Source organism: Cottoperca gobio, chromosome 11, assembly GCF_900634415.1.
Source record: "Cottoperca gobio chromosome 11, fCotGob3.1, whole genome shotgun sequence".
Classification (NCBI taxonomy): domain Eukaryota; kingdom Metazoa; phylum Chordata; class Actinopteri; order Perciformes; family Bovichtidae; genus Cottoperca; species Cottoperca gobio.
The window spans coordinates 12,418,836-12,431,154 of record NC_041365.1 but is presented as its reverse complement, the minus strand read 5'-3'; the positions used below and the strand labels follow the sequence as shown (position 1 = coordinate 12,431,154).

At 42.5% G+C, this 12,319-nt stretch overlaps 1 protein-coding gene across 1 annotated transcript in view; it reads left to right on the top strand.

The window, feature by feature from the left end:
* epha10 (EPH receptor A10) overlaps positions 1–12,319 on the top strand; it is a 142,959-nt gene that overhangs the window by 86,977 nt on the left and 43,663 nt on the right. The window contains 2 exon segments of the mRNA XM_029442741.1: positions 1,800–1,955; positions 6,817–7,146. Of these exon segments, the coding sequence (XP_029298601.1) occupies positions 1,800–1,955; positions 6,817–7,146 (486 nt within the window).

Sequence of the window (12,319 nt, the reverse complement as noted above, 5' to 3'; positions counted from 1 at the left end):
GCATAATTGACAGTATTCTAGTGTGACACAGCGCCAGTGGTGTGAGAGTAGCTCTAGCATCTTTCTCCACAAATCTCCACTTACTGTTTAGCCCCGTTCCAGACCTCTAAATCTCTGCTCATACCTCAACTTCTGGCGCACAATTCAAATAGTTCTGCTGTTGCTCTCTTGAACGGTTGGTTCTCCAGTTGGAGAAATAGCGAACAGTTGGTGATAAGATAGCCGACTTACATTGCTAACATTAGCTAATTAGTTATGCAACTTAGTTGGCTAGCTTGCTGATAGTAGCCAGTCAGCAGGGACAGACTCGAATAAATAGTATTGATTGCGTTAATTATTTGTCTCGACTTCATTAAACAGTCTTCTCTTGGTTTTTGGTCGGTGTCCAATAGTGAGAAAATTATGGATTTTGTGTTGTGGAAGTCTTCAGCTCTGCCAAATGTATTATGTTCTTGTAACAGGGAACTTTAGTATACGTGGTCACTTATTTAACCAGCGAATTATCTTTTGGTGTACAACAACATTCTTTGTAAACTTGCTAAACATGATACACCAACTGTACACTCACTAACGCAGTCTCAGTGTTGAGCTGACACAGGCACTAGTGATCAGTGATTGCCTTAATATCAGTTGAGTTAATGCATTGAAAAGGAAGCCTTTTGGAGGGTATTTATTTGTAATTAGAGAAAGGAGGGGGAGTTAAATTGAAGGAATAAAAAAAGAGAGAGGGAGAAATATAGAATGCAAAACAGAGGAGAAAAAGAAACCCATGAAGAGCTGGGAAAGGGATAAACAGATGTATTAGGAGTATAGCAAGAGAGCAGCGGAGAGAAAGCAAAAGAGGGAGAGAGCATACCAGAGCTGTTAATCTAGACCCGCTGTTTAGAATCCAGTCTCAGAAGAGAGCAGAGCAGCGCATCGAGCGGTAGCTGGCTGCGTGATTTCACACCCATTATCACCTGCTACAAAGGCACGGCAAGTGGAAAATGAAACTGCATAGAGGGAGAGTGTAAAATTACCTGTTTGTGTGTGAGTGTGTGTGTTGACGCACCGCCAGTTGTCACACATGCATTGATAAGCTTCTGTGACACGGTGTGTATTCTTGTGTGCTGCGCATGTAAGGTCAGGAGTGCTTATCACTCTTGCCCACATTCTCACCTTTCCTATCTCTCTCTTATGTGGTTGGGTATCGTAGACTGTAAAGGGAGATATTTTTCAAGAATAAAGTCGGAAAGTGGGAAACAACAACAGAATTAAGGTTAGGGTTTTGCAGTTGCGGGCCTGCACATTGGTTTGTCTTGTTTTCGTGTGCCTGTTCAATCCAGTAGCAGCCTTTGATGTGATTTTCTAAGGCCACTGATCACACGTAATGTGAGAATTGTGTTTGTCAGATGGATTTAACCAAACTCTACTTTTCTCCCCTAATCATATCTTTTATCTCGTCCGTACTTCCCTCTGGACTCACTTGCTTTCTTTTTATTTTTTTTATCTCCATTCATTCTTAATCTTCTCCCTCACAAACTGAAAGAGAAATTAGAGCTTTTTTTTTCTTACCCTTGCCATGCTTACTCGAATGCTGGAGTTTCTGTGCAGGGAGCAGAAGAATGTTATTCGCCACTGAGAAATATCTCATGGTTTTAAATTTCTTTCACATAACAATGTGTGATTTATGTGATTTATTCCTGTGCAGGAATATATGGCTCTCAGTGGGATTTCCCTTGTTAAGACAAAGAAAGCATTATTAAATCAAATTTCTCTGACATATCTAATGTCCTATATTTCTGTGTTATCTTTTCCAGCGTGTCCCCGTGGCTCCTACAAGATGTCCTCCAGGCAGCAGGAGTGTTTTCCCTGCCCAGCCAACAGTGTCGCAGAGGAGGAAGGATCGGTGGTGTGTGTGTGTGAGGAGGACCACTTCAGAACCCCCCTGGACACACCGTCAGCACCATGCACAAGTAATAAGATTACATATGTTCATATTTGTGTGTGTGTGTGTCCTCTCAGACTGCACCTTTTCCTTTACCAGTGACTATCGCACCATATCACGAACACACTGTATCCTTTCATCTGGGCATTTTTGTATTAAGTGAGCAATTTGATGTTTGTGAGCCAATCATTATCACACTCACCCATACAGCCTTTCATTCATCTGCCCTTGCCGTTCGCTTCTTTATCCTTAAAGACCACTTTTACTCGTCCTTCACCCCAAATTCTATCATCCACCGCCCCTTTTTTCATCTCATCACTTCTTCCTCGTCTGACCTGTGCTCACCTCCCCAGTCTCTGTCTCGCCATCTATCCTCATTCCCCCATCTCCCAGCTCCTCCTCATCACCCATTTCCATGTCTCATCTCACCCGACCTTCACCTCTCCTTCACCCCTTACCCCTCCTCTAGTATTGCATTCCTTTCATGTAGAAAAATCCACCCAAAAACCTGTCAGATGTTTCTTTTAATCATCCCAGGAACAACTCTCTGTCAAAGCTAGAGACGGTGTACGTGCCTTGTACTGCTCTACTGAATATAAAGTTGTGAGTTGGTCAAAGATTGTTGCAGCATTTGTTTTTTGTTTTCTTCTTTTTTCCCCTTTTAAAATCCTCAGTAAACACAGAACATATGATGCCTTGTTTGAGTGAAAGATAAAAAGTAGGGATTTATTTTTATTTTTTGTACATTTTAAGGATATCGGGTCAATCTAATCATTGATGACCATATATAGAGGAAACATCCTTTACGATTACAAACGTTATTTTATGTTTTAAGGTGGATTTTCCCCTTCCCGAACTGTGCTTACACCCCCTTTTTTTATTTCATCTAATAGTATATACAGATTATGTATCCATCCCCCTGCAGCCATTGTCTCTACCTCTTAACCTTTACCCCTGTGATCACCCACCCATCCCTCACCCCTCCTGCCATCTCTCCTAACATTATTTATTCGTCCAAAAAGCCCATCAACCCATTTTCTCCATCTTTTTGCTTGACCTTGTACATTCTCTCCATATTCCTCCACCTTTTATCCTGACATTACAGATCCATTATCTGCTATACATCCATTATCCAACCCTTCACTGGACCCCCCCATCATTTTCTGCCCCCTCCACTCTACCTTTTTTGACCCCTGAACACACATTTCCCTCCTTTCTCTGTCCGTCTTCTTTACTCAGCCACTCATCACTCTTCCACCAACTCCCTCTTCCATTTCATCCCTTTTGTCCATGCGCGCTATCACTCCATTTTTCTTCCCTCTGTCAAACTGAAATCTCATCCCTCTATCCTCAAGAGACAAACTCCCGATTCTCATCACCGCTGTCCACGCATTATCCGTTCATCCCTCACCTCTTACCTTTTCTCCCTTCTTCTCACATACAGAATACCATTCTTTTCCAATGTCATCCAATAAAGATGCACTACAACGACAATAAGACAAAGACCATACATGGTAGCCCTATTGATTTCTGCACAGCCTATTGATATAGCTTAGTAATTAGATGGAGGAATAATGGTTCTATTTTCCGTGAGTACTAGGGACAGTAAAAACCTGTAAGTTCATAAGGTCTATGTGTGCGTGTTTGCATACATTCACTTGTGTGTACATATGTGTGTGGTCAAATTAGCTTTTATGGTAACTGCGATGGAAGGATGTAATTACAATATTGATCGGTGAGCTCTCTGATCCCAGTGTGATAACATTTATAGCAGCCTAATGACCACCTTAATTACACTATTGATTCGGTAATTATGAGCATCCCCAGATTCGGCTAATCCACCGCATGGTACGGATGGAGATAGAGAGAGAAAGAGAGACCTTGATGAATCTAGAACTATAAGAATAAGAAAAAGGGAGAGCCAGTAGAATGTTGTTTTAATATGCACACCTTATCTCAGCAATTACAGAATAATACCAGTGGAGTTTTATCCTTTTCCCTTTGCTGTTAATGCCTGAAGTACCTAAAGCCTACTGTGTTTACCACAGTTAGAAGCCACTTGCTGTCTCTTTAAAACAAACTCTTCATTGTTTTAAGAATACATTTAAAACAGGTGAAAGAACACGCGGGTACATTTGTTTTACATGAATTCTTCCTGACATGACTGACTACCATTGTTAATGACCAATAGTTACACATTTTCCATTACAGCTCATTACATGTCATACTGGCAGTGAAGAGCCAAAGTAACATTTTGGAAATGTCTCACTGGAGACTCAGACATATCTTTGTATTCAGTTTTGGCAGAGTGGAACTACTGCTGACAGGACTGCAATGGTAATGATTGTAGCATAATAACTATAAGAAAAAAACATCTTCAAGTAATGCATAATGTTTGTTAATGTGCGTGTCTGCAAATGGATTTTTGAAAACAGTAGGAGCCAATGACCTCCAGGAGGAAGGATAAAGTTGCAGTTTTAACTTCTGACTTAAAATAGCATACATGCAGACTTTTCATAGGCCTCCAAGCAACAGTGTATAAAACCCAAAGAGCAAGTTTTGATTTGCTTCAGAGCATCTTAAACTTATTTAGAATCTTAGACTGTATATTAAAAAGTGGACAGTCACTGTAAAGTCCCGATTTTGGCATCATCTTCGTGTTTGGCCGTCGCCATCTTGGTGGAGCAAAGGACAGACCAGAATGTTACAATTAACTTTCATGAAATGGAAACACACTGTGTAAGAGCTAACGTTGTAAGACAAAAACACAGAGAGCACCCGGACAGGGCAACACCGTGGCAGCGACGACCTGTCAATCACAAGGTAGCCACGCCCCAAAGCATACGCTGCTTTATCGCCTATTGTTCTCTAAATAGGACCATCATTTACTAAATGAACATCATGCTGTATTGAAGAACACTTGAAACTAGCGATTGAGATCATAAACTCATGTTTACAATATTTACTAAAGTAATACATCCAGTAAGAAGTAGACTTCTCATAGACTTCTGCACAACTGGACTTGGATTAGTTAATGCTACTGTCCCCCATGGACAGTGGAGTCAAATAATGGACTCGTATTGTGAGTCATGCTTCAGCCATGTCTTAGCTTCTGGTTCAGGAAAATGCATTAATGCAGAGACTTCATAGGCTTAATGGCAATATTGTGACTACAACATCAAGAGCAAGTTTTGATTTGATATGATGCAGTAAGTCGCAGTGGAGAGGGAGTCAATGAGTCATGAATAGACGGGGGGGGGGGGGGGGAGCATAGGAGATGTAAGATAGAGACAGATGGAGAGTTAAAAAGAGAGGAGCAAGTGAGCTGGGGAGGTAAGGTTTTAATAACTCAGATTTGAAGAGAAAAGGAGAAAAAAGGGGACACTTCAAGAGAAAGCGGGAGCACAAGGCCAAAAAAAAAAACGAAACTAGAGAGCGCTATGAATAAAAGGCCCAGCTGTGTCTATGTCAGATGTGTGTGTACGTGTGTTCACACGCTGAATGCTCTCTGGGCTTATGTAACTCTGTGCTCCACGTGTGTCTGGGAGCGGGACACAGCTGTGGTGTGTGACGCCACGCACATTGCTACACACCTTCACATATTCATTACACAGCACATGCACACACATACAGGGACACTTATAAAATTCATGGCCTTTAATGGACCTTCGCTCTATTCAGCCTGCGTGTGAAACGACCTGCGGGAAAAGGCACAGGTCAGTCAGGCCACTGACTTAGTAATGAGATGCAGTCGTCCAGCCTGACATTTTACAGCCATTTGAATACTGGACGGTATATTATAATTTGAGCCTTTTTGTTACATGTGCTTGTTGATTTTAAAACATACATTACATGCAAAGCCCTGTGCATCACACAGTGGTCTAAAGACAGGTACTTTCATTGGATTTGATAACTCAAGTATAAACCAGAGACACGCTATCATTGTCCCTTGCTTTACCTCTGGTGATGCGTCTGGCATATCACAAACCTCAAGTCAAATCAGATGTTCCAGGAGAGTTGAATGCCTTCTCCATGGTAACTCACCTTTTTATGTACTTTTGGTAAGTGGAGGATTTGTTCCTCGCACCACCGTTGACATCAGTACATAATGGACAAATTTGTTATCTATGCTCATGCATGCACATGTTCAGACTGTGCGTCATCAAAACAAGTCCTAGTCTTATTATGTGGTTTTCCTATCGGCGTCATCAATAATCTGTCCTCCGTCCCAATCCAATAACTGTTTCTTTGATTCCCATTGCCGAATCAAAAATAATGCAGCATATACTGGTGTATTGCAGCAACTCCACATTTCCGATTGGCTATTCCCATTAGGGTCAAATGGTTTACATCAAACCAATTGTTTCTTATCATCATATCCTGAATAGAAATAGGATTATGGTAGCACGATGTGCAAACTGAGCTCACACCATAATACCCAATGCATTAGTCCATCAATCACGTCAAACGTTTAATGCTTGAGCAACATGATGTATGAGCAGTCTCTTGAAACCATGTTGCTATGTTACATCCTCACATGTTATTGCTTTTATTTATCCTGGGAACCTTCATATAAGCCCCTTTGCCAGAAATGCCCAGCTTCACATTTTCATTTTCCGAGATTACAGTAAGTGGATAATAGGAACGGGTCTTTGAGTGCAACAATTGGGAGTAAAGAAAGCTGCTGCTATGATCGCTCCAGGGTGTATAATAGGCATGGCATGATTAGACAACATGTAAAATCCTCTTTAATTGCTGCTTAACAATTGCAGAAGCCGGGATGTGTTTGATTAATTATTGATTTACACTTCACTCTCTATCTTTGTATGTGTTTGTTTGTTCTCAAAGAAAAGACTACAGGGCTGTAACAATAAACCTTGTCTCTCCAGGGCCCCCCTCCCCGCCGAGAGACTTGGTCTACACCCTGAAGCAGTCCACGCTGATCTTGGAGTGGGATGCACCATCCGACACAGGAGGCAGGGTGGACCTGACATACAGTGTGGGTTGCCGTAGGTGTGTCGGGAGGCAGTGCGAGCCATGCGGGGCGAGTGTAGGCTTTGTGCCGCAGCAGGTCGGCCTGACGGAAAGAACGGTGACCGTGGTCAATCTTCTCCCCAACACCAACTGCACGTTCACCGTCGAAGCCTTGAACGGAGTGTCAGAGCTGCTGCCCAACAAGCGGTTCTACACCCAGGTCAACGTGTCTACAAGCCTGCCAGGTGAGGCTCAGTTTGACCTTTTTAGAAATAAGCACACATGTTACACAAATTCACACACATGACAGCATGCGCGAGGAAAGGGCATTCTAGATTTACAAGTCAGGAAACAAACAACGGCTGAGCAGCAAGAACGAGGTCACAGTGAAAAGAAGACCTAGCGAATGTACTCCAATGAGACAAACCCAACACACTTGGACGGCTCAGCTGAAAATGAATTTCAAATCAGTTTGCACTGCATGTGTTTCTCAATTTGAATATCTTGTAGTAGGCCATATTTTAAGGAAGTCCACAAGGATCTTGTTTATTTGACAGTAATTGTTTTTCAGAAGGTTAAGATGCAATAGTTGTGCTGTTTTGCTATGGATTGTGCTGATGCTTAAAACCTGGCTGTGGGTAAAGGATTATCTTCGCAACTGTGTCTGTTTCTTACAGGATGTAATCTTTTGTGATCCGTTTACTACAAGGCAGCCTAGAAAAATAGCCTCACACAGTAAATCTATGGCCTTAGCTATGTGAAATTGCAACTTTAAGGGTTTTGTTTCATAAAAGCATTTTCATTTTCATTTTACCATTAGGTGGAAATAGTTGTCAATTCAGCAAGGATTGGCTGAACATGCCTACACACACACACACACCCACAAAGTATATGCATATACATTCACAGACATAGATACATGCGCACACTTGCAGGTGCTGTTTATGCCTCTGTTCATAAATAGATGCACACTCAGACACACGGGGACCTTTGATTACGCTTTCTGTAGATGCTCAACATGCGTGCATCAACATACAGTACTGTACACGCATACACAGAGACATTTGAAACCACATGTGCATCCAGTAAACTGGTTTTCATTTGCGTTTATCAACATAGACTCTCTCTCCAAACTGTACCAGTCATCGCAGACGGAGCAAAAATAGTCTCACCCCGGTGGAGGTGATCTCATTTTCATCAGCAAAAGTCTTCAGCAGGCCATTAGCCAGGGGCTTGAAAAGCACTTTGTCAAGTAGCCCTGTCACCCACGACTGCAACAGCACTATTTGGAGGAGCTCAAGTGTGAAAAGACCAAACAAACACACACACACACACACACACACACACACACGCACACACACGCACACTGAGAAACACAAGAACACATTCTGGCTTGAACGCTGACGATCTAATACACAAATGCATGCATACATTTACCTGTCACACCTACTGTTCATACTGTATGTTTGCAAACGCTTGTCTACTCTGTTTGCAAATCCTTCATTTGGAAATGACTGAGAGAGCGTAGGCATAATGCAGCAAATGTCGTACGAGGGCAGAGAGTCGGAAAAATGCTGCACAAGGAAGCAGGTGATGGAGGGACAATGAGAAAGTGAGAATGGCAGTTTGTTTTTGCCGCTGATTGGAAATTAGCTTAGAGAAATGAGCTACATAATGAATGGAGAACTGTTTGTCATAAGTGAGTGCTGAGATGTTAGCAGCACACGGTCTATGGTTAGTTTGAAGAGAGCTATAGAAGTCTGTTATGATGTACTCTCACTAATAATTTGAGGAAGTAAGAGGTTTGCATTAGTAAAAAAGATACATTGAGTGTTTTATATGTTGGAAGTGGGGTTAATGAGTGTATGTGTGTACAAAGATGATGGCTTTATGGAGATTAATGATTGTTGAGAGGATTTAAAAAGAATGAGTGGCCCAGATTCCCTTGCTGACCAACTGTAAACATTATGTGAAAGTAACATCTGGAGGCGACTTTATGTGTTTGTAGAGTGCGTCCTATCTTTATACTGTATACTGTATCAGTGGTTAAGAGTTGATATCAAAGTCGCTCTCCTGAATTTTAGACATCAATATTTTACCAGAAAGGTAAAAGGCAATAGTTATTATTTCCTTTGTATATCCTTTTGCAGAATGGTTGCATTCCATTAATGCTGTTTTCAAACTTGAAGCTGCATTTAAGCAATATTTTTAAATTACGGGCCAGAAACACAAAACAAAACCGAAGCATAAAACCAATGAATATCAATACAATAAGTTGTTATAGCTAAAACTTTAGCAAATATTTGCCTTCTTACAAATCCAGCAGACACAGAATAACAAGGTCATTTGATTTTAGTAGAATTTTCTGCTACTTGACAAATTAAATTCAGTGTTTATAGTCCAAATGAACCAAATCATAAGAATAAAAACGTTTTCTTGTTTGCTAAATGCTCGACTTTCTTCATGCTTCTCCCGATTTTGCCGGTTGTTTTACAATAATATGTGTTGTCTACTCATACTTGACCGCTTTGTCTGACATCAGTTTAAATGTGCGATAGCCCGGCTGACAGTAACATGGCTAACAAGCTACAACTCCAGCTCCCTAAAGGGATTTAGCTAGCCAAAAAGCCAGAGCTTCAAGGTTAGGGACTCTATATCAGAAAAGGACAAACCTGTGGTGATTATTTTTCCTGTCCCCACAGTTCTTTCAACCTTTCTCCCTTTTTATCTCCCTTCTGTCCGTCTGTCTTGTCAGCAGTTGCCTTAGCGTTGATTTGTGGTTATTATGGGGTATTAGGGTGTGAGTTGTCCCGCTAACCGTGTCATCAGAGGGATTGGACAAGGGGTTAGGGGAGTGTGTTTGCAGGGGTTTCAGAAGACTTTCTGTCTCAGGGAGGATTTAGACTGACATTTGGTGCGGGGTGTTTAAATGCTGCATGAGAGAGAGAGAGAGAGAGAGAGAGAGAGAGAGAGAGAGAGAGAGAGAGAGAGAGAGAGAGAGAGAGAGAGAGAGAGAGAGAGAGAGAGAGAGAGAGAGAGAGAGAGAGAGAGAGAGAGAGAGAGAGAGAGAGAGAGAGAGAGAGAGAGACTTGTCTCCCTTGACTTCACCATTCACATGTCAGCTTTTGCTGAAAGACCTGTGGTTTCCACACAAGACCAGCGGAGCATGGTTCAGATCAACCGCTAACAAACTAAAGGTTAGCTAAGCCCTCTTGCCTGCTCTCCCCGAGGGTCAAGTGAGTTTGAGTGTGAATGTCTGTGTGAACATGCATTTTAGTTAGTCGCGCTCTCGCGCAACATCTTGCTTTGTCTCTCTGTCTCGTTCTTGTTGTTTGTATTTAGACAAGTCATGTAGTCAGTTAGACTTCTCTTTAGAATATGTTGCTACTGCCTCAAATGAAATCCATAAGGACTGTGTGTGTCTTGTTTCCGCTGCAGGATAAGCCCAATAGATATTGAATAGAGAACATAGTTGGGAGTGGGAGTGATCAGAGTCTCTGCACTGCAAAGTGAAGTAGCTCACTTGCAGCAGCAGGCAGTCATTGGAAATCCAGTGTAGCCAGGTCAGCTACAGAATTGAAAAAACATCCCCGCACGGACCTCAACCTTGTGTCCGTACATGTGTGCGTGCCTCCACACCTAAGACTTTACACCATCAAAACTCACTGACCTTTATGAATACTGCAGCAGGGATTTGGAACAAAGCTAACGCACACACGCTCACACCTTCTCTCACTTTCCCTTTCTCTCTCGCCACCTCGTCATGTCTTTATTACCTTTTTCGCTTCTTTTCTTTTTTTACCACCTCCTTCCCTGTGTATTCCGATCTCTTCTTTTTTTACCCTCTATTTCCTTCCTCATTTCCCCGCACGTTATCCTTTCCTGCTCTCCCCATAAACTCACTATTCTTAGATGGTAATTTCTCTCCCTCCTCCTCCTGCCACTTAATCCACAACCACTCTTTCCACCAGCTGCCCTCACCTCTCTGCTTCTCTCTATCCTCTCTACAACTCGTTCCCCATCCTATCTTACTGTACCATTTTTTGTTTTTTTTCTGGGCACGGTAAGCTTTTCAGCAGCGGGTGGTATGGTTTAGCTGGCAGCTGAGGGCCAAGAAAGCCTGAGGATTTAAGGGCAGACTCTGAGTTGGGGAGAGAAGGTGCTAACGGGTGCTATATTATGGCCAACAAAAACAACCTCACACACAGAAACACGGGGGGTCAATTTACATCTATGCATATACTAAGATTTTTTTTTTTTTACTGGATGAATACAATTTTAAATCAAGTGACAATAAAACCTTCCATTAAAACCAAATACAAATTGAATTCATCTCTTGGAACTTAATGCTTGCACATGCACAGTGGAGCGGTGGATTTCTCCCAGACAGATGGGGTTTTATCAGGACTCTCCAGGCCACCAAGGGGAAGGGGGGAGTTTAGCCTGGTGTGTCAAGGATGGGTGGATGTATAAAAGGGAAGAGGAGAGAGGGGGATAGAAACACGACTGCAGTTGCGTGAGAAGATGGGTCATGGGCTGAGGAAATGGGGAATCAATTTTGCCCTGGGCTCATGGGGCCCCTTATGTGGATTAGGGATACACATACAGTATACATGTGTGTGTGTGTGTGTGTGTGTGTACTCTGCGTGCACCAGACCATACATGTATGACGACATTTTCATGCGTGTGCTTTACCATGCGTTCTGTGCATTGCTTCATGCTTGATTTGTGGATGTGCCAGAAAGTGTGTGTGTGTGTGTGTGTGTGTGTGTGTGTGTGTGTGTGTGTGTGTGTGTGATCAGAACACACTTGGGTTGAATGTCTTGGCCCCAGTGGTACATCCAAAGCGCTTTAGCTGAGGCATGGAAGAAGAGAGGGATGCAGAAAGGCTGTAGAGATGGGGTGGAGGTGCGGGTCAGGGAGGAGGAAGGATTGGCATTTCAATATCCTGAGAGGATTACTGGCCGGGCTTTAGATGGCTGGTCCCCGTGGAGTTACATGAGAGCTGGATGCATAAAAGGAAGAGTGGAGAAAGGGATGGATATAGAAGTGGAGGGATGGGGAGAGGTGAGCGGTGTAGCATTGTGAGCAGAATGTCTTTTGGAGGCATGGGGAAAGAAGGCATGCGGTGAAGAGCAAAAGAGAATACATGTATTTCTTCAAAAACAGTGTGCAAACTTTTTTGTCTGAACTATCGAGCTATCTGGCGCTTTAAACAAATACAGAGTACATTTACAAGTTCTTGTGTGTGAGTAGAAGTCAGGAGATGAGAGGAGGACATAAGGTCTTGAGATAAAAGGATGGAAATATAAGAGGAACAAAGAGTCAAAGACGAGCTGAAGCAAGTGCGGGAGATTGAAATGAACTGTGCAGGATGTATAGTGTTAGAATACAGGGGAATGAAGTTGTAAAGTTGAG